The 27,670-nt window shown below is 39.2% G+C and overlaps 1 protein-coding gene across 2 annotated transcripts in view; it reads left to right on the top strand.

Annotated features, from left to right (window-relative positions):
* Positions 1-24,205, top strand: part of Pafah1b1 (platelet activating factor acetylhydrolase 1b regulatory subunit 1) — a 62,155-nt gene extending 37,950 nt beyond the window's left edge. For both annotated transcript variants that reach the window (XM_006977371.4, XM_076542882.1), the window contains exons 3-11: positions 7,505-7,589; positions 8,104-8,178; positions 9,017-9,223; positions 15,676-15,844; positions 17,831-17,933; positions 18,798-19,026; positions 20,315-20,416; positions 22,271-22,427; positions 24,019-24,205. In XM_006977371.4, coding sequence (XP_006977433.1) covers positions 7,505-7,589; positions 8,104-8,178; positions 9,017-9,223; positions 15,676-15,844; positions 17,831-17,933; positions 18,798-19,026; positions 20,315-20,416; positions 22,271-22,427; positions 24,019-24,092 — 1,201 coding nt within the window. In that variant the 3' untranslated portion in view covers positions 24,093-24,205. The remainder of the gene's footprint in view (positions 1-7,504; positions 7,590-8,103; positions 8,179-9,016; positions 9,224-15,675; positions 15,845-17,830; positions 17,934-18,797; positions 19,027-20,314; positions 20,417-22,270; positions 22,428-24,018) is intronic.
* Positions 24,206-27,670: the final 3,465 nt, after the last annotated feature.

The raw sequence follows: 27,670 nt of genomic DNA, 5'->3' as shown, positions 1-27,670 counted from the left end.
GCCCTCTTCTGGCTGTAGGCATACATGCAGGCAAAACACTGTATACACAATAAATAAATAAATCTTTAAAAAAAAAAAAAGACAGACTCAGAATGGGGTCTTAGATTCCTTCATAGGGATGCTGGTATAATTCCTAAAAGCTGGGACAAAACTCAAATGAGGAACCTGGTGGTGGCAGCACATGACTTTAATCCCTGCACTTGGAAGACAGAGGTTGGTGGATATCTGAATTCAAGGCCAGTCTGGTCTAAAGAGCTAATTCCAGGATGCAAAGGCTACACAAAGAAACTATTTTGAGTGCCCCCCCCCAAAAAAAGAGGAAGGCTGGTGGCTCAGCACCCCATATTTTGATTCTCAGTGTTAAATATCACCTGCCAGTAAACTAATTTTTTAACAATTTATTATTGTGTGTATGTCTGCACTTGTGGTATAGAGAGGAGGCCACTTGTGGGAGTTGGTTCTTTTTACTGTGTGGGTCCTGGAGACTGAGCTCAAGTCATCAGTCCTGACCACACATTTTTCCACCTGTTGGTCCTGTCTATTAATAGACTTTAAATAAATTGGTTATGGTGGCACTCAGGAGGCTGAGGCAAAAGGATTGTCACAAATAAAAGAGGCCAGACTAGCAAAATAGTACCAGTCCAGCCAGGGCTATGTAGCAAGACCCAATCAAGGTAAGACTTCAATTATATAGGCAGAACATGTAGAGCTATTTCAAATACATTTGTAAAATAATTGAATTAAATGCATGGTGAGTTATAATTGCTTTTCATATATATATATATATATATATATATATATATATATATATATATATATATATATATATTTACTATTTTTTATATATAATTTACTATATAATTTTTTGCCTTCATGTGTGTCTGTACACTACATTTATGCATGGTGTGTCCTTGGAGGCCAGAAGAGAGCTTTGGATCTGTTGGAACTGGAGTTGTGGATGGTTGTAATCTACCTTGTAGTTGTTGGGAATGGAACCCAGGTCCTCTGGAAGAGCAGCTAGTGATCTTAACCACTGAGCCATCTCTCCAGCCCCATTCTTTACTTTTTTGAGACCACGTTTTGCTATGTATTCAAGATTAGCTGTGAACTATCCGTATTCCTGCCTCAGCTACCTAACTTTGAGACTTTTGCTTTTTTCATAAAAGCAGAAAGACAATTACAAAAACCATTTGATGCTTTTGTAAATGTAATTCCACAGTTGTAAGAATGTTTTATTTTAAATTTATCCTGAGTCAGAAATTTTGTTTGTGTTGACTTTTATTTTTCAGTTGTTTGCTCTTGATACAACCTCTATGGAGATGTCTACATTTTCCTGTTTATTAAAGGACTTTAGTCAAGCATTGCAAATAATTGTCGTGCAATGAAAGCTATGCTCTTTGCATCTTTCCTTCGGAGTCATTTTTTTTGAGCTGGGCATGGTAGAGCATGCCTTTAATTCTAGAACCCAAGGCAAGTGGATCTTTGTGAGTTCAAGGCCAGCCTTGCCTGCAAAGGAAGTTCCAGGATAGCCGGGACTGTTTGTTAAACAGAGAACCCCTGTCTGAAAAAAGAAAACAAAATAAAAAGTCATCCTTCAGATGTGCCTTACTGTTATGATTACATAAATATTTCTAACTTTGTAATGTACAATTATGTTATTACATTTCTATAATATTCAAAGCCATCTGGGGTTGCTTATTGTGGCTTGTATAGAGGAAATGATGTTTTCCCTATGTTCCTATCCATATGTCCTGTCCAACAGTTACCAAGTAGTTCTTTCCTTATTATTATATAGCCCAGGCTGACCAAGAACTCCTACCTCAATTACAGGTAGACTCCACTACACCTGACTTTTTTTATTATTATTATTATTTTAAAATATTTCAAGGTCTTCTCTACAATTTGTGTTCTTCTAAACAAGCTTTAAAATTAATTTTTTCAATATAAAACCATTTTTGTAATGAATGTGCTTTAACATTTTTGTTCTTTTTCTTTTTCTTTGTTTTGGTTTTTCGAGGCAGGGTTTCTCTGGGTAGCTTTGCGCCTTTCCTGGAGCTCTCTTTAGAGACCAGGCTGGCCTTGAACTCACAGAGATCCGCCTGCCTCTGCCTCCCGAGTGCTGGGATTAAAAGTGTGCGCTACCACTGCCCGGCATGCTTTAACATTTCAACAAACAGTTTTAAATGCCTTTAGTAGTTTTTATTTTATAATGAAACAAAGTGATATGAAGAAAAATTCCATATACCTTTCTCACACCATAACTCTTACTTACTTCTTCCTCTCCTAAAATTGACTTGCCACTATTTTTCATTATGTAGCACTCTGTTGCTTTCGAGTTAGAGTCTTATTCTGTAGTTCATCCTGGCTTGGAACTCACTCTGTAAACCAGATTCACCTTGAATTCACAGAGATCTATCTGCCTCTACCTTCCAAGTGCTGGAATGAAAGGCAAGCACCACTATACCTGACCTAGCACTCAAATGATGATTAGCAACTGTTAGTAACTCCAGTTCCAGGGTATCCAACACCTTTTTTTGACATACATGCATAGACATACATGCAGGCAAAACACCCACATAAATAAAACTAAAAGTAAAAAACAAGCAAAGCAAGCTAAAAATCTAGTGTTGGGGCCTCGAGAGATGGCTTAGTAGATAAGAACACTTGTTCCTGCAGAGGACAAGCACAATTCTAACTCCAGTTCTAGGAGATCCAACACCCACTTCTGAACCCCCTCGGGCACCAGGCATGCACATAGTTAGTTATATTTGTTTATTTTGCATATGGATGAGTTAAGTAAGTGTGTGTGTGTGTGTGTGTGTGTGTGTGTGTGTGTGTGTGTGTGTGTGTGAGAGAGAGAGAGAGAGAGAGAGAGAGAGAGAGAGAGAGAGAGAGAGAGAGAGAGAGAGAGAGAGAAGCAGATGTGGATACATGAGCATAACTTGTAGGATCTCTTCTCTTCTCTGATGTGGGATCCAGGGATGAAGGTTATCAGGTTTGGCAGAACATCTTTACCCACTTAGCCATCTTGCCAACCCATATTTAATCTTTTTATTCTTTGAGCGAAATTTAGTTATATTTTAGTGTGTCTGTATGCACATACACATATGTAAATGTCTGAAGACAACTTAACGAGAGTGTGTGGGATATGGGGTCCCAGGGGTAAACTTGGGTTGTAAGCAAGCACTTTTACCCACTGAGCCATCTCATCAGCCCTTGGATTCTATTTGTTTGTTTGTTTGGGTTTTTTTCATGACAGAGTTTCTCTGTGTAGCCTTAGCTGTCCTTGGCTGTCCTGGAACTTTATGTGTAGATCACGTTGACATCTGCCTGCCTCTGCTTCCCGAGTGCTGGGATTAAAGGTGTGCACCACCACCTTCCAGCCCCTGAAAATATTTTAATTGAAATTCAGTAAAAGTCATTGTACTTTGATTATTTAAGACAACAAATCATTATAAACTGTTATGTAGTAGCAGTATTTTTCCCCTCTCTCTTTTATACTTATTAAAGGTAAAACAGTAAGCCAATCTGGGCATGGTGGTACACACTTCTGAGTTGGAGGTTTGAGGCCAGTTTGGTCTACGGAGAGAGTTCCCAGGATAGCCAAGGCTTGACCAGTAATGAGTCTTAAAATGTGTGTCAGTTTTAAACAGTATTGTAGATGTTTGACTATCAAGTTCATTCAGGATAAAAACTGTTCTGTCAGCCAGGTGGTGGCACTTGCTAAGGAAACTTAACAGGCTCAAGAAGATTCAGAAGGTGGCCAGACTGGTGGCATAAACCTTTAACTCCAACACACAAGAGGCAGAGGCAAGTGGATCTCTGTGAATCTGAGGACAGCTTGGTCTACAGCTTGAGTTTCCAGCCAGAGCTATGTAGATAGACCCTATCTCAGAAGCAAAACAACCAACAACAACAACTAGCCCTCCTCCCTGCTCTGTCACAACATAGAACCGATATTTAAAAGGTGCTTGTTGGGTTGGAGAGGCTGCTGAGAGTAAGTACTAACTGCTCTTCCAGAAGTTCAGTTCCCAGCACCCACATCTATAGTGGGATCTGATGTCTTCTTCTGGCATAAAGTCATACACACAGATAGAGGACTCATACATAAAATAAATCTTTTTATGTGGATGAGTGTTTTCTTGGGACTGGAGTTACAGACAGTTGAGAGCCACCATATGGGTGCTGAGAATCTAACCTGGTCCTCTGCAAAAGCAGCCAGTGCTCATTACGTATCTGTAATGATAATTGAAATATAAGAATGGATCATATTTTTCTGTTTGAGTATTTAAAAGAATTTCAAGATGACATATACTTAATAAATGTTACTGCAGTTATCAGGTGGAAGGCTGGGTTCAGTATCAGAATCTTAAAAGACTCGGGTGTAGGTGGAAGTTTCTGTCCTGCCTGCCAGTTCCCAAATAACTGACATAGAAGCTTAGTGTTAATTATAAATGCTTGGCCGATAGCTCAGGCTTATTATGAACTAGCTCTTACAACTTAATTTAACCTATTTCTGTTAATCTATGTATTGCCATGAGGCTCATGACTTTACCTGTCTTCCAGCATGTCTTGCTCCCTCTGTGTCTCCTGGTGACTCTGACTCTGCCCTTCTTTATCCCAGCATTCTTAATTTGGTTGTCCCACCTATAGTTGCTGCCTGGCTACCGGCCAGTCAGCTTTTTATTAAACCAATCACAGTGTAAAGGAATATTCCACACACCCATGTCTCTGGTAATTATAGCCTGCAGTTTGTTCCATAGTGAAGTTGAAGGTCCATTTGCCCTTCGTAGTATCCTTTCTGTGACTTGTGTTCATCTTAAGACTCAATAGTAGTTGAATTGTGAGTTGCCTTTTTGAATTTAATATTGTATGATGACATGTAATCATGAAGGGTGATCTTATAACCCGTTGACACAGTTCTTAGGACCTATCATGGACTGGAATATAATACATAGGTCAGAAATTTGCCATGCTTGTGCTTCCCCCTTCCCTAAGACTCATTGGAATGTTGTAGCATATTTAAGAAAATCTTATTAGAGGGCTCGCTCAGTGACTTAGTGCCTGTCGCACCATGATGTTGAAAGTTTAGATTCCCTGAACCCATGGTGGAAGGAGAGAACCAATTCTCAAAAGTTGTTCTTCTGACTTTCACCCACCTGACCTGATCCCCCTCCCCTCACATCCTCAACCCACATACACAGACAATAGTAATAAATAAAATGAAATAAGTTTATTACCTTTCTCTGTTAATGCATGTATAGAAATTGTCTTTGAGTGAAATAGTAAACCCAGCTCTTAGGAGCTGAGACAGTATCATGTTCTGGGCTACCTTAAGCTTCATAGTGAGATCCTACTTCAAAGGAAAAAAACACACCAACTATTTTATAGACTGCATCTTATTTTGACTTCATGTTGTTCTCAAGATTATGGAATTAGAATCAAAATTAAACGAAGCAAAAGAATTTACATCAAGTGGTTACAGGCCAACTAGGACTATGTAGTTTGACCTTGTCTCTTACTCCCACCCCCCAAAAATAAGCAGTAATCTAGAACACTATAGGTTTTGAGTAGATTATCTCTGGGATAACATATAAAACACAATAGTGGTTGGCTATGATGAAATATTGGAGGTCAGTGGCAGATATGGCCCTGTTGGGGAGGGCTGGGGATACAGCATGCACAAATCCTTGGATTTGATTTTCAGTGCCTTGAATTGGCCAGGTATTCAGAAGTTAAGGTCATCCTACTTAGGTAGTTTCTGGCCAACCTGGGATGCACAAATGCTGGTTTTATAAAAGCAGGGAGGGCCAGACATAGTTGCACATGTCTTTAATCCAGCGCTCAGAGGCAGAGACAGACAGATCTCTGTAAATTCAAGGCCAGCCAAGACAAAGGCCCAGCTTCAAAAGGATAAACAAAATGGGGCAAAGGATGTAATGATACTATCAGTATATATGTATATTTAAATTTGTTTAAGCGCACGGTAGTAACTTTTTTTTTTCTAGACCAGGCTGGCTTCAAACTCAGAGCTCTACCTGCCTCTGCCTCCTGCATGCTGGGATTAAAGGCATACACCACCCAGCTGCCATTAATTTTTTAATTATTTAAGTTAGTTTAAAGTCTTATAGAGGAATCCAGAATTAACCTTTTCTATAATTTTGTGACTAAAGACTCAGAATAATTGAGAAACGTTGACATAGGAGAGCAGGGATGCTTGCCTATATTCTGTCAGGACAGAATGAAAGAGAAGCATGAAAAGACATTATTTCAAGCCATTTCAGCTTTTCTGCCTTTGAATTATAATTTTAAATTAATGCCATTCTAAGATAGTATACTGTTTGTATTTTTGCATTTTTTAGTCCATTGTAATGGTTTGGAATTATTTCTAAGACTAAAGTACTTGGTGGTGGGGTAATTGTGCCTGAAATGTATTTTTATAATGTATGCATGTGTGTCTGCTGGAGACAAAGACTTTGCTTGTCCTCCTGTCACTTTTTGTTCCTTTTGAACAGCAGGGTCTCTTCCTGAACCTGGAATATTTTGGCTAGTCAGGAAGACAGCAAGCTCCAGAGAGCCTCCTGTCTCCACCCACCTTAGTGCTAGATCTGTAGACTTGTACAGAACACTTAACCTTGTACAGGAGTGCTGGGACAGGAGCCCCAATCCTCACGCTTGCACGGCAAAGCATGTGCAACCACCGAGCTTCTCTCCATATCCTTGCTCTAGTTTTATCAAAACATTTCTAAGCCAGGCATGGTGGCACATGCCTTTAATCCCAGCACTTCGGAGGCAGAGATAGGTGGATCTCTGAGTTTGAGGACAGCCAGGGATACACAGAGAAACTCTATGCAAAACTCAGTTGTAATCTCCAATGCTTAAGCATGTATATCAAATAGTAAGATAAGGTCAATGTGAACACTAGCAAAACTGAAGGTTACTTTCACCAATTGTTATCTAGGTATAGAAATATATTTTTAGCTGTGTCATGCCCACAAGTGATAAGCTAAGCAGTAAGTTAGAAACTTATAAAATGTCAAAGGCTGGGAATGTAGTTCTGTGGTTGATCACTTGCCTAGTATGCACAGATGTCCTGAGTTCAGTCCCTAGCATCTCTGGCGGGGTGGGGGGGTGCTAAAAAATAATACAGATACACTGTGACAGTGGCTAATGTTTCAGAACCCTTGAAAGTATGTCTGTTTTTTTTTCCCCCAAGAAAGATTTGTATAATTTGGAAAGAATTACTCTTTTTAATAGATTTTAAAAGCCAGGTGGTGGCAGCACACGCCTTTAATCCCAGCACTTGAGAAAGGTGGAGATAGGTGGATCTTTGTGAGTTTGAGGTTGGCCTGGTCTACATAATGAGTTCCAGGACAGGCAGGGCTGACAGAGAAACCTTGTCTCAAAAAAAAAAATAAATGAAAAACCCAAGATTTTTAATGTGTGTATTTCCTTAAATAGAAACAGGTATTTTTAGAACTCATTTGAATTTGTTTTCTTTCAGAAATCGAGCTATAGCAGATTATCTTCGTTCAAATGGCTATGAAGAGGCATATTCCGTTTTTAAAAAGGAAGCTGAATTAGATATGGTATGCTTGACTTTTTTTTTAAACAGTCCTCTAGTTATTCATAGTATAGTTAATGGATGAATTTTACTTAAGTTTGTAGTAGTTAGGTCAATTCAGCTATTCAAATCTTGCCAGTTTTTATGGTGATCTCTTAGCACTGAACTTAATTTTCCTACTTTTTTTGTATAATCAAATAGTTGAGCCAGGTGGTGGTGGTGGTGGTGGTGGTGGTGGTGGTGGTGGTGGTGGTGCTGCTGCTGCTGCTGCTGCTGCTGCTGCTGCTGCTGCTGCTGCTGCTGCTGCTGCTGCTGCTGCTGCTGCACACCCTTAACCCCAGCACTCAGGAGGCAGAGCCTAGTGGATCTCTGTGAATTCAAAGCCAGCTCCTGGTCTAGAGTGAGATCCAGGACAGGCACCAAAACTACACAGAGAAACTCTGTCTCGGGAAAAAAAAACAAGAAAAAAAATTCATGTTTAGGCTTAAAGATGTCATGGTTGAGCCATTTTTTAAAGGATCTTGCTTTTTATCCTCTAGAATGAAGAATTAGATAAAAAGTATGCTGGTCTTTTGGAAAAAAAATGGACATCTGTTATTAGATTACAAAAAAAGGTAAGTCTTCTTTAGTCTGTTGTGGTCAGTCAGTGTGCTCTTATAAATTTTCTGAAAGCATTACCATAAATTATTAATCTGCTGATACTCGTATCTGAGCTTAGAAAATACATTTCTTTGCTTCATAACAACTTTGATTGTAAGGTCATGACTGATGCACAATAGCTCAGACAGCCTGGGGCAATGCCTTGGTTGAGTCTGCATTGCCTGACTGAGAAGTTGATGCTTAAGGAATCACCTGTGCTCTTAGAAGGACATAACTACTTGGAACTGGGAAAAGAGCTCAAAGTATAGTCTCACATGAGCCATTCTTACCTCTGAGTTTTGTTTTGTTTTGTTTTTTCTTTAACATGAAAGACAAAAGTAACAAATGCTCTTCCATTTCTAAAATACGTATTCTTCACATGAAAAGTTGGAATAGATAACGTTCTGATATACGCCCAGCTATACTAAGGTCATAGACAAGTATCAGCACCTAGTAGTTGTTCAGTAAATATTAGCTTTTGTTGTGAATATTACTGCCTCTAACAATAATAATAAACTGTGGTACGGGACGGGGGTGGGGGGGTGGGGACACATCACACTAAAAATGGCAGGGAGCAAGGCAAATACATTGATCTTCTCTATTAATAAATGTAAGTGAAAATTGTCTTTCAGTGAAATAGTTCAGGCTGGGCATAGTAATCCCAGCACTTGGGAGTTGATGTAGGAAGATTATGAGTTCTGGGCTACTCTAAGCTTCATAGTGAGGGCCTACCTAAAAGCAAAAAACATACAAACAAAAAACCAAATATGTTATAGAATGCATCTTTATTTAACTTCATGTTCCCTCCCCAAGGTTATGGAATTAGAATCAAAACTAAATGAAGCAAAAGAAGAATTTACGTCGGGTGGTCCTCTTGGTCAGAAACGAGACCCAAAAGAATGGATTCCCCGTCCACCAGAGAAATACGCATTGAGTGGTCATAGGAGTCCAGTCACTCGAGTTATTTTCCATCCTGTGTTCAGTGTTATGGTCTCTGCTTCAGAAGATGCTACAATTAAGGCAAGTTCTGTGTGTGTGTGTGTGTGTGTGTGTGTGTGTGTGTGTGTGTGTATGTGTGTGTGTGAGAGAGAGAGAGAGAGAGAGAGAGAGAGAGAGAGAGAGAGAGAGAGAGAGACAGACAGACAGACAGACAGACAGAGAGACAGAGACACAGACTGACTGACTCTATGCAGTCTTGGCTATCAGACTGGCCTTGAACTCACAGAACTCCTAAATGCTGTGATTAATTAAAGTCATGGATTACCACACCCAGGTAAGAGGCAAGTTTTTCTTTTCTTTTCTTTTTTTTTTTTCCGAGACAGGGTTTCTCTGTAGCTCTGGAGCCTGTCCTGAACTAGCTCTGTAGACCAGGCTGGCCTTGAACTCACAGAGATCCACCTGCCTCTGCCTCCCAAGTGCTGGAATTAGAGGCTTGTTCCACCACTGCCCGGCTGCAAGTTTTTCGTAGAGGTAGACTTGATGTAAATTAGGTAAAAGAAAGAAAAGATTTTGGAAAACAAGGACCTAAGCTGAGGGGAGCTCTTGAGTTTATCTCTGTTGTTTATTTGCATGCGCTTCTTGTGTATGTATGCATACCTTCCATGTCATATGTGTGATTGCCAAAGAACAATTTATGGGAGTTGTTTCTCCCTTCTAGGACATGGGTCCTGGGAATCAAACTCAGGATGTCAGGTTTGGTGGCAGTTGCCCTTTTGAAACTACATAAGTGATTTGGTTCTAAACTTTAAAGCCAGACTTTAAACTTTAGTCATTAAATTTTAAACATTAGAGCTCTAGAGAGGCATTCTGCCAATAAGTAACTGATGTATTTGAGAAAATTTGGGGTGTTTTTAATTTAGTTTGGCAGTAGATCATCTTATCCTTGAATAGTTTCTGTTCTTGGAGAATAAGAATATTTTAAAGCAGGCAGTAAGAAAATAGTAGTTTGCAAGGCCATTCTTCCAAAATGCATTAGTGTAAAGTAATGTACAGTTTTCTTTAATCTATCCATAATAAAATGACAGTTGTGCAAGCCATAAAAAGATAGAAAGATAAGTTCAATTCCCAGCAACCACATGGTGGCTCACAACCATCTATACTGAGATTTGGTGCCCTTTTCTGGCATTCAGGAATACATGCAGGCAGGATACTATATGTAATTAATAAAGAGAGAGAGGGAGAGAGAATATAGATTAGTTCCTTTGTTCTAAGGCTATTAAGTTCTACTTGTAAAGCATTAAGAAAATGTCATTGTTTATACCCCGTAGTAACAGCAGTCTTACCTAAGATGCAGGCATGACTTAAGTGTGACTATGTTTTACCAATTTTTCAAATTGAATATGTTTAACATATTCTTTTTAAATTAATTAATTTATTTTGAGACAGGGTCTCTGTACATAGCCCTGGCTGTCCAGAAACTCACTGTGTAGACTAAGGTGGCCTGAAAATTAAGGGATCTGCCTGCCTCTGGCTCACGAGTGCTGGAATTAAAGCTGTGTGCCACCGTGCCCAGTGTGTTACATAGTCTTAATGTGATGGTCCTGGAGGCTCATTGATTTACAAGGGAGCCTGTACTCAATCACTCATACACACACACACACACACACACACACACACACACACACAGATTTTTTTAAAAAAAAATCTTTATATGTGTGTGCACCATGCATATGGATCTCAGTTGAGGGTGTTGGGTATGCTGGAACTGGAGTTGCAGAAAGTTGTGAGCCACCCTTTATGGGATGCTGGGAACTGAATTCAGGTTCTTGAAAGAACATCAAGTATTCTTAACCATCGAACCATATCTCCAACTTCTCTTCCATGTTTTACCTTTAAAGCCTTTCAGTTATAATACTGTCAACATTCAGATACAATAATTGAGGAAAATGGATCAATGATAAGTATTCAGAACAGTTCATAGTAGTAGTTTTGAAGGAGGAAGTTGGGCTGGGGATCAAATCCAGGGGCCTTGCTAGTGTGGTGTTGTGTATCTGTATTCTCAAAACTCAGAAGGTAGAGATAAAGACTATGAGTAACCAAGGTTAAAAGTAATTTGAGTAGTTTTGACCTCACTACTAATGCAAGAAGAAAAATGTAGATTGAAATTACATGTGTTTTATCAAACAGTCAGGGACTTATTTATTGTGTATTTCTGTGTAAAGATTGTGTGTACCACACACAATGGTTATATAATAGAGGACAATTTGGGTAGAGTAGTTCTCTTCATCCAATTTTTGGTTTTCCGAGACAGGGTTTCTCTGTAAAGCTTTGGCTGTTCTGGAACTTAATCTATAGACCAGGCTGGTTTCAAACTCAACAGATTCACCTGTGTCTACCTCATGAGTGCTAGGACTAAAGGTGTGCACCACCCCCACCTGGCTCTCTATCTACTTTATGTGGATTCTGAGGATTGAACTCAGATGGCCAGGCTTGTTCAGCAATTTTCATTACCCGATGAGCCATCTCATCAGCCCCTCTTTTACATTTTAAACAAGAATTTCCAGTGATGATGAAAGTATACATTCTTACTACATTTCAGTCAATAATTTAACAAACTACATGAAAGACTTCAAAATTTTATACTTCTTTCTTTAGTAAGGGGCAGGCTTGAGGTCCGCCCCCTCCCCCCAGCTGAGGACCGAACCCAGGGCCTTGCGCTTGCTAGGCAAGTGCTCTACCACTGAGCTAAATCCTCAACCTCATTGAGTTTTATAGTGTGTATATGTTTATATTGCTATGCATGTGTGCTGTGACATGGATATAGAGGTCAAAGGACAACTTGTAGAAGTTGGTTCTCTCCTTTGACCGTGTGGGTTTCAGAATTGAACTCATCAGGATTTGTTGCAAGTGCCCTTAACTTCCGGCTATCTCATCAGCCCCTGGTTTCTTGGCCCCTCCCCACCCTTCAGACAATGAGTCACCTTGTAGCCCTGGCTCTCTCTAACTCAGAGCGGTCCACCTACCTCTGCCTCTGGTGGGAATAAAGGCATTTATCACCATGCTCAGCCTGGATAAATCTTAGTGACATGGAAAAAGTACTTTGGTAAGCAGAAGTATAGTCTGCAGATAGGGAATGGGGGTTTGGGGTGTTACACACCTTTAATCTTAGCACCACGGAGGCAGAGGCAGGTGGATCTCTATGAATTCGAAACCATCCTGGTCTGCAGAGTGAGTTCCAGGACAGCCAAGGCTACCAGAGAAACCCTGTCTTGAAAAAAACCAAAAAAGAAAGAAAAAAGAAACAGAAAGTTGTGGTAATAAAATCATTAAGTCCTCCTTTTATTTACTTTTCATAATTTTTATTACCTGGTGTACTACAGTCTAAAATACCAGAATAAGCACATTTACATGTTTATTTTATCACACTGTATGATTATGATTATTTTATATTAGTTATTATTAAAATGTTACTTGTCTAATTTGTAATATAAATTCATAAGTATGTGTGTATAGGAACAATCTAGTGTATATGTTTTGATGCTACTTGTACTTCTTAGGCTTCACCTGTAGTCTTGGAATTGTGTCACCCATGAATAAGGGGAGACTGCTGTAATAGGCATAGTCTATGTGATTTAGAAAGCATAGGGCAAAAGGAAAAGCCACATCATTGGTGGCTTTTTTATATTAATATGTATAATATATCCTGAGACAGGGTTTCTCTGTAGCCCTGGCTGTCCTGGGACTCACTCTGTAGACCAGGCTGGCCTCAAATTCATACAGAGATCGTCTATCTTTGCCTCCTGAGTGCCAGGAGTAGAGGCATGTATATTTTTTTTCTCTTCATAGCAGTACATTATATTATAGTTTTATTTGTAGTTATGAAGAGACAAGATTATTTGTTTTTTACTTTTATTTTATGTATGGCTATTTTGCCTGTGGGGTGGGGAGGTCTATGCCCACTTGTGTGCCTGGTACCCATGGAGAACTGGAGAGGACCCTGGATCCTCTGGAACTGGAGTTACAGATGGTTGTGAACTGCCACATGGATGCTAGGAATTGAGCCCATGTCCTCTGAAAGAGCAGCCAGTACTCTGAATCTCTGAGCCGTCTTTTTAGCCCCCAAAAGTTTTTATTGCAGAGTATGTTTAAAGCATTGTTCTAAGCCAGTGGTTCTCAACCTATGGATCACAACCCCTTTGGGTGTTGAATATCAGATATCTTGTATATCAGGTATTTACATTACGATTCATAGCAGCAGCAAAATTACAGTTACAAAGTATCAATGAAAGTAATTTTATGGTTGGGGTTCATCACAATATGAGGAACTGTATTAAAGGGTTGCAACATTAGGAAGATTGAGAACCACTGCTCTAACCATACTGTGGTGTGGTGGCTTGAAATTCCAGCTGCTTGGGAAGCTGAGGCAAGAGAATTTTAAGGGCAGTGTGGGTTACAGATTAAGTTCAGGGCCAGCCTGGGCAATTTAATGGGACAGTCTTTAAATAAAAAGTAAAAAGAGGCCGGATGTAGTGTTACACACTTTTAATCCCAGCACTTGGGCAGCAGAGTCCAGTCTGTTCTACAAAGAGAGTTCCAGAACAGCCAGAGCTTCTGATCTCCACATACACAGACACAAAAACAGAGATGTTTAAAATCTTTAAAAATAAAAAAATGAATAGTTTTGGGGGTGGTAGGTAGCACATGTTTATAATCCTAGCACTTGGGAAGCAGAAACAGGAAGATCAAGAATTCAAGTTTTGAGGTCAGGCTAGGCCACCTGAAACCCTGTCTCAAAAGATAAAAATAAACAAAACCCCCCTGATATACTCAGGGATGAATCCAGCTAGGCCAGCACAGAATTAAACACACAGTGACCTCTTTCATATGGAAGTGATGGAATGTTTGAATGGTGGTAAAGGTTTCATTCGTTTAGAGCTGGGCATGATGATGTTTTGTTCCTAGCACTCCAGAGAGTGAGGCAGATGATTCATGAAATCACGATAGCTTAGGCTACTTTTAAAACAAAAAAACAAAACAAAACAAAGCAAAAAAACTGGTTGGTCATACAGTGCACACCTTTAGTTCCATCACCTATGAGGCAGAGGCAAGTAGGTCTCTGAGTTTAAGGCCAGCTTGGTCTACACAATGATACCCTATCTCAAAAAACAAAAAACAAAAAAAAAAAAAAAAAAAAAAAAAACAGCAACAAAATTAGGAAAAATACTTTATATAGTTGTGGTGTGATATAAATTTGTACTTTTTACATAACATCATGTTTATACTAGAAATTCCTTATAAATGTAGGTTTTTTATTTATCAATCAATCCTCTTATGTTGACTGTTTTAAGTTTTTAAAATGGACTGGAGAGAAGGCTCAGCAGTTAAGAGCACTTGCTCTTGCAGAGGTCCAAGGTTTGGTTCTCAGCTTTCACATGGTGGCTTATAACCATCTGTATTCCAGTTCCAGGGGATCCAGGGTCCTCTTCTAGCCTCACAGGGCATCAGGTATGAATGTGGTACACATACATGTTATGTAGACAAAATACTTATAAAATAAAATAAATTATTTTTTAATGTATTGCCTAGAAAAGTTTTTTTTAAAAATATTTCCCCAAATTGACACACACACACACACCCCTTATTACATTTAAATTAGTATTTACTGTGGGTAAAGTGGATGCAACTGTTTCATTTTAGAGCATGAAATCAGTGTTTGATTTTTTTTTTTCGTTATTTCCATTTTTGAGTGTTTTTGTTTGGATTTTTAATGTTTTTGTTTTTTTGAGGGACTGGAGATTAAATTGAACCTAGGACTTGTTGCATGCAAAGCAAGTTCTGTAATCAGTATTTTTAAAAATGATTTCAATCAGACTACAATTTGGCCACCAGAACAAAGATTTAGTATGTTCTTGAGTAATATCTCTGTAATATTAATTCTTGGTAACTCATAATTTTAGGGAAAAAAATGTCTTTTCAAAATAAGACTTTTCCAGATGAAATGTTTTTGTTAATCATGAGCATATGATTCAGGAATAGTTTGTATTTTGTAAAATTTTTCCTTGGTCCTTTCACTATCTGTGCTCTATTGCTCTAGTAGAATTAAGAACTTAAATCAGTTCACTATTGTACATAGAAATGCCTGGTGCTCACTTTGGCAGCACATATACTAAAATTGGAATGACACATACAAATGCCTGTCATTGCCCCAACACATCCTTTTTGTACTTTAATTTCCTTATTTATGTCTAGTGCTTACTATGAGACTAGTGTGTTTTGACTTTCTGTACCTTCTCATTAGCATATTTAAGTGGTAGATTCTTAACAGATGTGACAGTGGAGGTCTGCTTGGATAATTGGAGCTCAATTTTCTCTGTTGAGAAAGGCCAGTTTGTACTTGAAGATTAGATATTTCTAACAGATTACTATCGTTATTTGTTAATTAGTCAGTAAGGTGCCAGACTAAGCTGCTGGGTGTAAATGTGAAAGGAGGAAGTGATGGATTGGTGTTGACCATTTTTCTATTCACTTGACAGGTGTGGGACTATGAGACTGGAGATTTTGAACGAACACTCAAGGGGCACACAGACTCTGTACAGGACATTTCCTTTGACCACAGTGGCAAGCTTCTGGCTTCCTGTTCTGCAGACATGACGATTAAACTATGGGATTTTCAGGGCTTTGAGTGCATCAGAACCATGCATGGTAAGTGGTAGAGGATGGTACTTTAATTTCTGGTAGGACACTTGAGAGCAGAAATAATTTGCTAAACATATATAGGTACCCTATGTTTAACTCTTAGTTGTCTGCACTGATGGGCAAGTTTGAAGAACAAACTTTGGTGATAGAGATTTTCTTGTTAGAAGAGGTTAAGGTTTACATGAAATACTAATTTGTATTCACAAGTACATTTGGGTAAGAAAAACTGCCAGGTCAGATTACTCCAGCAGAAAAGGACAGTTAATTTACTGAGGTTGTTGGTTCTTTTTTCTTTTGTTTTTCATCAAGAGAACGGCTAGTGTGGAAGCTGGAAGCCAGAGTCCTCCTGCTGTGGTACCTTTAAGTGTCTCTAGGTTATTTCATCTGGAAAATACAGGGGGTAATACCTATGTCATAGAATTAAAAAGATAAAATGAGTCATAATTTAATTATCTGGGTATATAGGAGATACTAACATTTGTCATTTTTAGGTTTTTGGGACATGGTCTCAGTGTAGACTTGGCTGGCCTGAACTCAAGAGGTCTGCCTGCTTCTGCCTACCTCAAGTACTGAGATCAAAGGTGTGCCCCCCACACCTGGCACTGTCCCATCCCTCCCCTCCCCTCCCCTCCCCCAGAGAGGGTTTCTCTGTGTAGCCCTAGCTATCCTAGACTGGCCTTGAATTCAGAGATCCGCCTGCCTCTTCCGAGTGCTGATATTAAAGGCATGTGCCACCACCACTTGGCTTGGCTCTGTTTTCTTTAAAGATGTGGAATATGGTTGTTTAGATATATGTAAGAACAAATGCTATATGAGTGATTTAACAACAAGCCAGGTGTGTTGGTGCCTATACATAATTCCAGCAGGCAGGAGGCCAAGCTGGGAGAATCACTACTAGTTCAAGGCTGGCCTTCATTACAAAGCAAGTTGTAGCCCAACTGAGCTGCACAGTACACTGTTCTTAAGAAAGCAAAACAAAAAGACTAGCTGGTGGTATTTAGTACACAGGCTTATTACATGGAGTATATGGTTGAAGTTTGAGTTTTTTCAACTATTGAAGTACATTGCATCCAATTAGTTCTAAAGGAGTTTTGGTAGATTCTTTTGTAAATGTGTTATCTAAAAATCTGTAAGTTGCGGGTATCTTACTGCTGTCACTTGTACAAAGCCCTTAGTTGGATCCTGGTTGGTAGTAAACCCCTATAATTTCATTACTTAAGAAGTAGAAGCCGGGTGTGGTGGCGCGCACCTTTAATCCCAGCACTCAGGTGACAGAGGCAGGCAGATCTCTGTGAGTTCAAGACCAGCCTAGTGTACAGAGTGAGTTCCAGGACAGCCAGGACTATTACACAGAGAAAAACAACACTGTCTCAAAAAAACAACACAAACAAAAAAGAAATAGAAGCAGAAGGATCAAAAAGTTCAAAGTTTCCTTGGCTACATAGCAAGTTTGAGGTCCACATGGCATATATACATGAGATGTCTCAAAAAAAAAAGTTTTTGCGAGGCATGATGGCACATACTGATAATCCCAGGTTTTTATTGTTGTTTTGGCTTTGTAGACCAGGCCTGCCTCTGCCTCCTGAGTGCTGGGATGAAAGGCATGTGCCACCACAGCCCGGCTTGATCCTAGGTTTTTAGGACTGCAGCAGAATTGGGCTTTGTACCGAGATCCCATCTTTAAAAAAGACAGGAAAGTTTCTTGAAAAATACATACCTTGAGCTTTTTCCAGGAAGCATAGCTAGTTTGGAATGTGAGCAGTGTTTATCAGGGCATTTACTCCTGTTGAACATTAATATCAAATAAAGATAAATTTCAACCACTATTTAAATAGAGGACCAAATTCTGCCCTTTCCACACTCTCTTTTTCCCTTCCTACTTTTTTATAATCCTGTCAAATTTACAGTGTAAAAGTACTTTCTGTAGTTGTTTAAATAACATAGTAAAAACCCACAGTAAACTTAAATGTTTCCCTGTATTATGTGTTTTAGGCCATGACCACAATGTCTCTTCAGTAGCCATCATGCCTAATGGAGATCATATAGTGTCTGCCTCAAGGGATAAAACTATAAAAATGTGGGAAGTGCAAACTGGGTAAGTACATTTAGTTGGAAAGCATTAGCCAAAAAGATTTTAACAAGATTGTTTTCTAAGTGCTTAGTAATTTTATCTTTAACCTGGAATGATCAGCATGACATGTAGCATAGTTGCTTAACATGCACAAGGCCTTAGCTTTCATCCCCAGCACCAAATTGACAATTTATACATATTTATACATATAGATCTCAAAAAATAACTTCCTCTTTAAAAGAAACGTGTGCACTATAAGAAAGATTCTTGAAAGCCAGGTGTGTGTGATATCAATTTCTTACTGTTTTCAGTTTTGTTTTTTTTTCCAAGGTGATCGGAGTTTAAATTAGAATTTAAATAACATTTATGCTGATATACTTTTGTATATACCTTAGACTGTAGACCTTAGACTTGGAAGTTTTTTTTCCGGTGTTTTGGGTTTTTTTGAGATAGGGTTTCTCTGTGTAGCTTTGCCCCTATCCTGGATCTCACTCTGTAGACCAGGCTGGCTTCAAACTCATAGAGATCTTCCTGGCTCTGCCTCCCGAGTACTGGGATTAAAAGTGTGCGCCACCGCCACCCGGCTGGACTTGAAGTTTTGTATGTGTTTAGTTTTGGAAAATTTTATGCCTTCTATATATTTTACCTAAATTCCATATTTTGTTAATTTGTATATTTTCTGTCAGCCTATTTTAGCTAGTGCTTTTTGACTTCTGGCTGGTGCCCATCTTTTATTAACCAAAATTTTACATTTATTTTGTTGACTGCTGTAATTTCTCTAACTAATGCTATTCTCTTTATCCTGATTCATAATTTTGTATCATTTCTGGAAAGTTTCCTAACGCTTGCCATTTATTTCACAATGTGCCTTATTATTTACATTAACAGCTACTGTGTGAAGACATTCACAGGACACAGAGAATGGGTACGTATGGTGCGGCCAAATCAGGATGGCACTCTGATAGCCAGCTGTTCCAATGACCAGACTGTGCGTGTATGGGTTGTAGCAACAAAGGAATGCAAGGCTGAGCTCCGAGAACACGAGCATGTGGTAGAATGCATTTCCTGGGCTCCGGAAAGTTCATATTCTTCCATCTCTGAAGCAACAGGATCTGAGGTACTGTGTGATTTATATGTCATTGTTTGATTTTCTTATTGTGCCATAGGACAGAGCCTTAGGTAAATTTTCTGATTCTCAGTCTGATGTCTGTTAAAGTACCTAAGACTTGAGCCTAAAATTCTGAATTTTAAATCAATATTTAAATCAATTATTGGGCCAGTAAGATGGCTCAGTAGGTAGAGGCACTGGCCACCAAGCTTGGTGACCTGAGTTTTATTCCTGGAACCCACATTGTAGGAGTTGGGAACCAACTCCCTCAAGTTGTCCTCTGACCTTACCTGGATGCCCTGGCATGAATTGTGTACATACACAAATAGATAAATAAAACAGTAGCTCACTATTGATTTGATACATGTTGGAGATCATCTACTAAAGAGAGAAGTGATCATTTAAAGCCAGGTATGATGATGGCCCTTGCCTATAACCTCAGTGGTTGAGGACAAAAGGCTTACAGCAAGTCCCTGTCTCAAAAACAAAAACAACCAAACAAATATCGTATATCTTAATAAAGCTCTGAATGAATCTTTTTTTTTTCAAAAAATGGCTTTTTAAAATTTTTTCCAGGGTTTGGGGATTTAGCTCAGTGGTAGAGTGCTTGCGTAGCAAGCGCAAGGCCTTGGGTTCGGTCCTCAGCTGGGGGGGCGGGGGGGGGGGGCGGCTTACTATGTAGCCCTGGCTATTCTGGAACTTACTTTGTAGACCAGTCTTGCCTTGAATATACAGAAATCCAGCTACCTCTACCTCTTTGAGTACTGGGATTAAAGGAATGCATCACCACATCTGGCTCTAAATTAATAGTTAGCTCTTCATTTGGACTATTATAAATTCTAAATAAAATTTATACTGCCCTCTGGTGGTTGTTACATACAGTGTATAATTAAATTTGATGGGGTGTGTGTGTGTGTGTGTGTGTGTGTGTGTGTGTGTGTGTGTGTGTGTGTCTTCTGTCTGTGTGTCTGTGTCTGATTAGTTTAAAACTCCTTTTTGAGCATAGACTTGATACCAACTCTGAAACTCTTCTTCATGCTAGGTGAATACTCTGTCACTTAGCTTGATATACCTAACCCTGATTGCAGAAGTCTTGGACAGTACATTTATCATTGTTGGTGTTATCTAGGTAGGGCCTATTTTTCTTTGTAGGTTAGGTATAGTGTCAGAACAGTTGTGTATTTAAATAGATGCAAACAGCCTTTTTGCAAGATTTGAAATAAATGTCATTACATAATAGAAGTTGTTTAAGCACTTATTTCTTGCATGGGAAAAATAATTTTTATATTTTCTGTAGACTAAAAAAAGTGGCAAGCCTGGACCCTTCTTGCTATCTGGTTCCAGAGACAAAACTATTAAGATGTGGGACGTCAGTACTGGCATGTGCCTTATGACTCTTGTAAGTTTGCATGATCTCAATACATGTTTGGCATCTTCATTGTGCTTTTAACTCTTTGGATTAGATACTCTGTGCTTCTTACTAAATTTCCATCCTGGGACTTTAAAATAAATCCTTTATAGATTTATAAACCTCCTTAATGTTTTGTAATTATACTGGAATAGTGATGTTCTACAGAATGCAATATTAAATAAAATAAATCTATAAAACCAGTCAATACTGGGCGGGGGGGGGGGGGGCGGGGGGGTGTCTTAGCTCACTGTGTAATACCTACTCTGAAGGAGAAAGCTCTTACAGACTTGTTTACTCTGTTTTAATTCTTTAGCTGTCATCTTTTTGTTGGCATCTACTTCTTATTTGGTTTATTTTCTTTTTTTTTTTTTTGGTTTTTCGAGACAGGGTTTCTCTGTGTAGCTTTGCGCCTTTCCTGGAACTCACTTGGTAGCCCAGGCTGGCCTCGAACTCACAGAGATCCGCCTGGCTCTGCCTCCCGAGTGCTGGGATTAAAGGCGTGCGCCACCACCGCCCGGCGGTTTATTTTCTTATTGTGAAATTAATTATTATAGCTTAATGAGTTAAAAGTCATTGTAGCAGCATTGGAGATTCCATATAAGAAAGGGGGTTATTGGGACATTCTGGTTTGCCTAAGAAATTCCAAGTGGGTCTGTGGATATTGCTAACTAGTAGCAAGTCTTATAATAAGTCATTCATGATTTTAGGAACTAGGTACTAACCAGATCTGTCTGTAGACTATGACTGACACACGGTAAAGTATACTAAAGGACTGATGAGAAGGGAATACTGGAAGAGAGGGATGCAATGAAGAAAAGGGGTCAAAAAAATGTGGGGAAGGAGCAGGACAGGGTCAACCAAAACTGAGTGTAAATGCTGCTCAAAAAGGAAAACTCATTACTGTAAGTGAATTGCCAATGCCTTTGATCCCAGCAGAGGCAGGTGGATCTCTGAGTTTGAGGCCAGTGTCGTGTACAGAATGAGTTCCAGGACAACAGGGCTACATAGAGACCTGTCTTGAAAAACAAAAATAAAAGAAATACCCAGCACTCTAAATTTGAGGCCAGCCTGTTCTATGTAGAATTGCAGTTCAGCCAGGATTACTGCATAGTCCAGACCCATCTTAAAAAAAAAAAAAATAAATAAAGTCACTGGATTATGTCCAGGTTTTAATTATGTACATATATATGTCTTTGTGTGTGTATGCACATGTGTGTGCCAGTTCCTGGGTGGGCTAGAAACATTAGATCCTCCTGAAGCAGGAGTTACAGCCAATTGTGAGCTGCCTGTCATGGGTACTGGGAACCAAACTCACATCCTCTAACAGAGTAGCAGTACATACATGCATTTAATTGCCTAGTCAACTCCTCTACATGCCTTTTTTTTTTTTTTTTTTTTTTTTGGAGACAAGGTTTTTCTGTGAAGCCCACCTCTGCCTCTTGAGTGCTGGGATTAAAAGCATGATGAGCCACCAACGCCTAGCTCCTTGACTTGCTCTTAATTTCTCAGTCATCTCTTTGGCTCCTCAGTTTTTAACTAATTTTTATTTTATTTTTTTAATATAGAGTCTAGTTTGTTTTTTGTTTTGTTTTGTTTTTTTCGAGATAGGGTTTCTCTGGGTAACAGCTCTGGCTGTCCTGGAATTTGCTTTGTAGACCAGGCTGGCCTCAAACTCGATAGTGTCTAGTTTTAATCCCAGCACCCTGGAGGCAGAGATAGACAGGTCTCTGAGTTCCAGGACAACTAGGGCTACGCAGAGAAACCCTGTCTTGAACAACCAAAATAAAATGTATTATTTCTCAAATGTTACTTTAAATAAGTCAAATACCTTTTGTCTTTAAGGTGGGTCATGATAATTGGGTACGTGGAGTTCTGTTCCATTCTGGGGGGAAGTTTATTTTGAGTTGTGCTGATGACAAGACTCTCCGTGTATGGGATTACAAGAACAAGCGATGCATGAAGACCCTCAATGCGCATGAACACTTTGTTACCTCCTTGGGTATGTACACATTGTGAGGTCTCCCACATTTGAATTCTGGAGTGCCAGATGTAACAGTTTTATGTGACCTTATGAACTTTTCCAGGTGAGAAATGACTGAGTTCTTTAAGTGTGAAATAGAAAAGGCATATTTTACCCTTGTGGGTTCTACCCAGTACCTTTAGATTTATTTCTCTTTCTAGAATTAAGCTTATAATAAAAAATGCTGCTTTCAGTTGGGCGGTGGTAGCACATGCCTTTAGTTCCAGCACTCTGGAAGCAGAGGCAGGCAGATCTCTGTGAGTTCAAGATCAGCTTGGTCTACAGAGTGAATTGTAGGACAGCCAGAGCTACACAGAGAAACCCTCTCTCGAACCCCCCCCCCCCCAAAAAAATACTACTTTCTCTGTTGTACATTGGTTTTAGAAACTAGACTTAGGAAAGTGATATTTACTAATCACACTCTTGAGTGTTAGCTTTTTCTTTTCTGTTAGTTTATAAGTTTATCAAAAGAAGTCATAATGCTGTGGGTGTTACTCCATGGTATAACAGCATATCTTGACTGAGACACTAGTTTCAAAAACACCAGTACTGCAGAAGAAGAACAAAAGAAATTTTAAATAATAGCCTGGGATACATAGCAAGACCGTTTCAAGAAAAAAAAAACAAAAGGAGCTGACAAGATGGTTCAGAAGGCAGAGGTGCTTTGGGGCAGACCCAAAAACCTATGTTTGATCCCCATATCCCAGACAGTAACAGGACAGAACTGGCTCCTGAGAATTGTCCTCTGACCTCTGTACTTGAGCCTACATGTGTATACGTGTACAAACACGCACACACACACACACACACACACACAAAATATGAATAAATATTTAAAAAAAAACACAGGCAAACCCCATCCAGGCATGGTGACACACTCCAGCATTTGGACAGCAGAGGCAGGAGGATGCTCATGTCCCAAATTTGAGGTCAGCCTGATCTCTATAACAGAGGATATATGGTAAGACCCTGTTTTTTAAAAAGGAAAAAACAAAACAAACAAACACACAAAAAAAACTAGGGCTTTCCTATGACAAGTAAGCACCGCCATGTACTGGAAACTTGGGGAATTGTATGTGTCGTATCCTCAGTATCATATGGAATTCATAGGAGTGAATTCATTAAGTTATAATATACTAGGGTATTTTGGATGGATCTTGTGGTGACTACAGTAAAGCCCTTGGTAAATAGCAGGAGTGTTGTATTAGTTGTTCACATAAAGCATTAGTATTAAGCCTAGAGCACTGTTCAGTAAATGGATATGCTGAGTGTGCCCTCATTCAATTTTTTGAGCATCATTTGGGATGGTACTTGTGGTATCGAGTGGGCTTTCATCATTGAGTTTCAACTTCCTAACCCAGTTGATGATCTCAGTAGTTTCCAGGGAGTATGGGTATGTATATAAAGAAAACCAGGGATATTGTATCCACATGTGGAGGCACATGCTCATAGAATCTCAGTGTTTGGGAAGCCTGCTACGGTTATATACAAAACCCTGTCTCAAAAACAAGCAAAAAGTTCTGTCTGGCTTAGTGTGGTTTGAAAACAAGCCTTTTCTTTTCTCTTTCAGATTTCCACAAGACGGCACCCTATGTGGTTACTGGCAGTGTAGATCAAACAGTAAAGGTGTGGGAGTGCCGTTGATTGAGTCTCGTTTGGTTCTTCCTCCCTTTTTTTCCTCTGGATGCACTCTGATGATACCATGGTTACCCCATTTGAGCTCTGTTTAAATAAATATTGTCCTTTCATGTAAATTATTCTGGATGTAGATTGAGCTTATTAAATGTTACACACAAAGTATTCATGCATGGTGAATCCAAATTGTATACTGTAAATTTACATATGTTGTCTAGAAGTACCATAGGGTTTAAAAACCTGGGCTGGCATTGGTCACACCAGGCCTACAAGGGCAGAAGTTGAATAAATTGAACTAGGGCACTAAACTGAATAGTTGACAGTGTCATTTTATGTTGGATTATTAATTATTGTTTTTCTTCCTGCTATCTGTTGGTGCCTGACTTGATGGCCTCATTTTGGGGAAAGTGGTGGTTATTAGGGCTTTTTCTGAAATGTGTATCTATGTAACATCACTTAAGTGTGCTTAATAAATCTTTAAGGGTGTTAGATAAATAAGACTACAATTCAGAATCTTTTGCTCCATCTGTGTAATTAATGGGGATTACACATTGAAGTTTTTGTCATGACCCCTTTGCCAAATCAATAGGATATGTTTGTTTTGGCAGCCTATCAAGCAAAGGCTAGTGGTATATTTATGTAAGAAAATGATCGTAAATCTCAAGAAAAATCTCAGCAGCTAATAGTGAGTCCTTTTTCCCTTTGGGTCTTACTGCTTTGTAAACAGGTCAGGAACACTGTCCTACTCTAAGCTTCTCTCCACACTAGACACTCTTCGAGTTGTAGCTCCATACTGTTGGACTGTGTAGTGATGTGACTCCCCAGTAGAATTTGATCTTCCCATTGAGTGTCATGGTACAAATCACTATGTGTTTATGATGTTTTTAGGGATGTGCAATGTGCATTTCAGAATGACAAATGCTGACAAAGTTGCGTGCCCATTTTAAAGGAGCAGGAGAAACAGCAGTTTCTAACATGAACCTGATAACAATTTGAACTGCTTCACGTAAAGTTATAAAAAGTGTGACAGGGTTTAATGAAGCGTGCATAGAAATATACTGTTTTTTTTTTCATCTTTGTTTATATGTAAATGTTTATAAGTATATGGACCTATCTATAAGTGGATATGTCTATATATGTATATCACACACATACAACCTCCATGTTGTTGGGTCTTGAATTTTTGAAGAAGTGCTAAATCATACGAGTAGAGGAAATGTTGCTGTGGAGTATCAACCACAGCCGCGCTTCTGACACCTCTGGCTCGGAGGGCCTTTTCTAAGCTAAAAGAAAGCCACCTCCTTTATTCTCCACTCTAATGTGGCCATTCAACATTTTACACATCCCTGATATGTTGTATATTTTGATCCAAAGTTACTACAGTAGGAATAAGAGAGTTGGTCCATGACTTTTGGAACACTATTCCATTATCAGTTGTTAATAAAGAATTCCATTGTCTAGCTAACCAGCCTTTTTTTTTTTTTTTTTTTTTTAAAGAAAATCAATTTGAAAAGTTAACAAAAACAATGAAATAACAATAACAGTTTAACTGATAATTTTTTTCTGGTCTGCATTTTATTCATTTGTGTAATATATGATTTTTTTTAAATGTCCCTTTAAGTATTTAAAGGAAATTTGATTCCTGAAAGGACAAAAAGTGAGAGTTAATGTCCTGTAGATAAACAGAGATTAGGCCACTAGGAGCAGCTTACTGTCTAGCGTGTGTCCTTCTGTTCACTTGTTTGTTCTTAAGACTCCTCAAACACGTCTCTAGAAAGGAAAAGGGTTTTGAGAAATAAATGGCTATTTTTGAGGACAAAAACTTCGTCTTGATTCCGCAAACATTGTAGGTTAGTTTTCAGGACAACATTGCCTCACACCCCTACTTACCTTTAAGTCTTTTTCCCTTAGCTGTTCTGACTGGATTTTTCTCCAAAAGCTATGGAAAATACCTTTGTTCTCATTGCTGCTATTTCCTGTCCTATTTCAAGAATATAAATACATAGAAATGGTGCATCTTAACATTTGTTTGTGTTTAAATGTCTTTTAATTCAGTTTTAGCATGTAGCAACATGAATTGTTTTAAGGGTAAGCCACAACATCTATACATCATTTATAGAAACAATAAAGAATGGTACCAATGTAGAGGAGCAGAGCTGCTGTTCTGGTCTCCTCCCTGCAGCAGTGACTCACTGACAGTGGAGGAGGGAGTGCTCTGTAACAACGCTGTCCTTACTTGGGAGATCGCCACAGCCTGCTGCTTAGCTGAGTTACCTGACATCCTCCACTTAAGCAGCAGCAAACATTGAATCTCAGGGATGGTCCACAGCTGGATCCAAACGTAATGAGCCCTGTTTGAGTAATGAGGGGGAGGGGGGGCAACATCCACATCTGGCGTCAGATTTGCAAAGGTTTCTTGCACTGTTGTTCGACACTGCCCTGTTGATGCCCTTACTCTTATGTTACTGTTTTCTCTGTCTGCTGTCTAACCCTGTGCCTTGCCTGGGATAAGGACAATGATAAAGTTATTGGTTTGGGTTATAAGTAGAGGACTTTATGAATTGGTTAGCGGTTCACTGCTGCTTTGTTACTTTCTCGAGTCAGATTGGCCACAAGAAATAAAAAGCTGGTAGAATTGTGTCCTAGGATGATGTTGACTGTGTGTGTAAACAGACATTCCAGTGCCACTTATATAGCACAGCGTGCCCAAGAAGTCCTTACCGCATGGAGAGTGCAAGCTGCAGAGGTTTGTGTAGACATGGCCTGGAGAATAGTTGCTTTTGACTTGGCATCTTGCACTTTAGGAGACTAAGACCGTCCTGTCTGCATGTGGTGTGACCAATGGTGTGCCTAGAGCACTACCCACAATTGCTAGTGTTAGCAAGCCGTCCTGGGCCATGGCGTACTGTAGTCCTTTGAAAGCTTTGGCTCTAGGTTCACCAAGCCCAGTCTCCTGTTTGCCTCTTTCTGTTTCCATGTGAACTTCCAGATACCACTCACTAAAAAGTTTATTTTTTTGTTTTTTAATTTAAAGAAAAACTATTTAAAAATAAGGACATTTTGTTTGTTGACAGTGGTGGCTTGATAATCCTTAAGCAACTGAAGTTGAAATAGAAGGAAAAGGCACTTAAAATGGTTACTCCTACTGTCCAGCTGTATATAAACCCAATGTGTTGGTTAATCTAGATGGTGCAAAGAAGAATATCCTGGTAGACAAGCAACATGGGCAAAATTGGAAGAAAGGTTTTGGGTTTTTCCAGTGGGCTGTGTGGGGTGGGCTGGGGAAGCTGGACTCACAAGTCACGACTGGAACTGGCCTTTTTATCCTTCCACTGTATCATGTAAGTAGCTGCTTTCTTCTCGCCTGCCTATCCTTCAGGCTCCCCAAAGCTCACTCTGAAGATGTTAGAAATAAACACAAACTCTACGAATTAGAAGTCGTCCTGACACTGACATGAAGGCAAGCATTGATTTCCTATGAACGTTGCGGAGGTGGTCATTGGAGAGAACAGTTCCCCAGATTGTAAGAGTTCACTGAAGATAACGACACAATTTTCAAAATCAGTCAAGGAATGTATATAATATTG

The sequence above is a fragment of the Peromyscus maniculatus genome, chromosome 8 (assembly GCF_049852395.1).
Source record: "Peromyscus maniculatus bairdii isolate BWxNUB_F1_BW_parent chromosome 8, HU_Pman_BW_mat_3.1, whole genome shotgun sequence".
NCBI classification, from domain to species: domain Eukaryota; kingdom Metazoa; phylum Chordata; class Mammalia; order Rodentia; family Cricetidae; genus Peromyscus; species Peromyscus maniculatus.
This window is presented reverse-complemented; position numbering and strand designations above follow the sequence as displayed.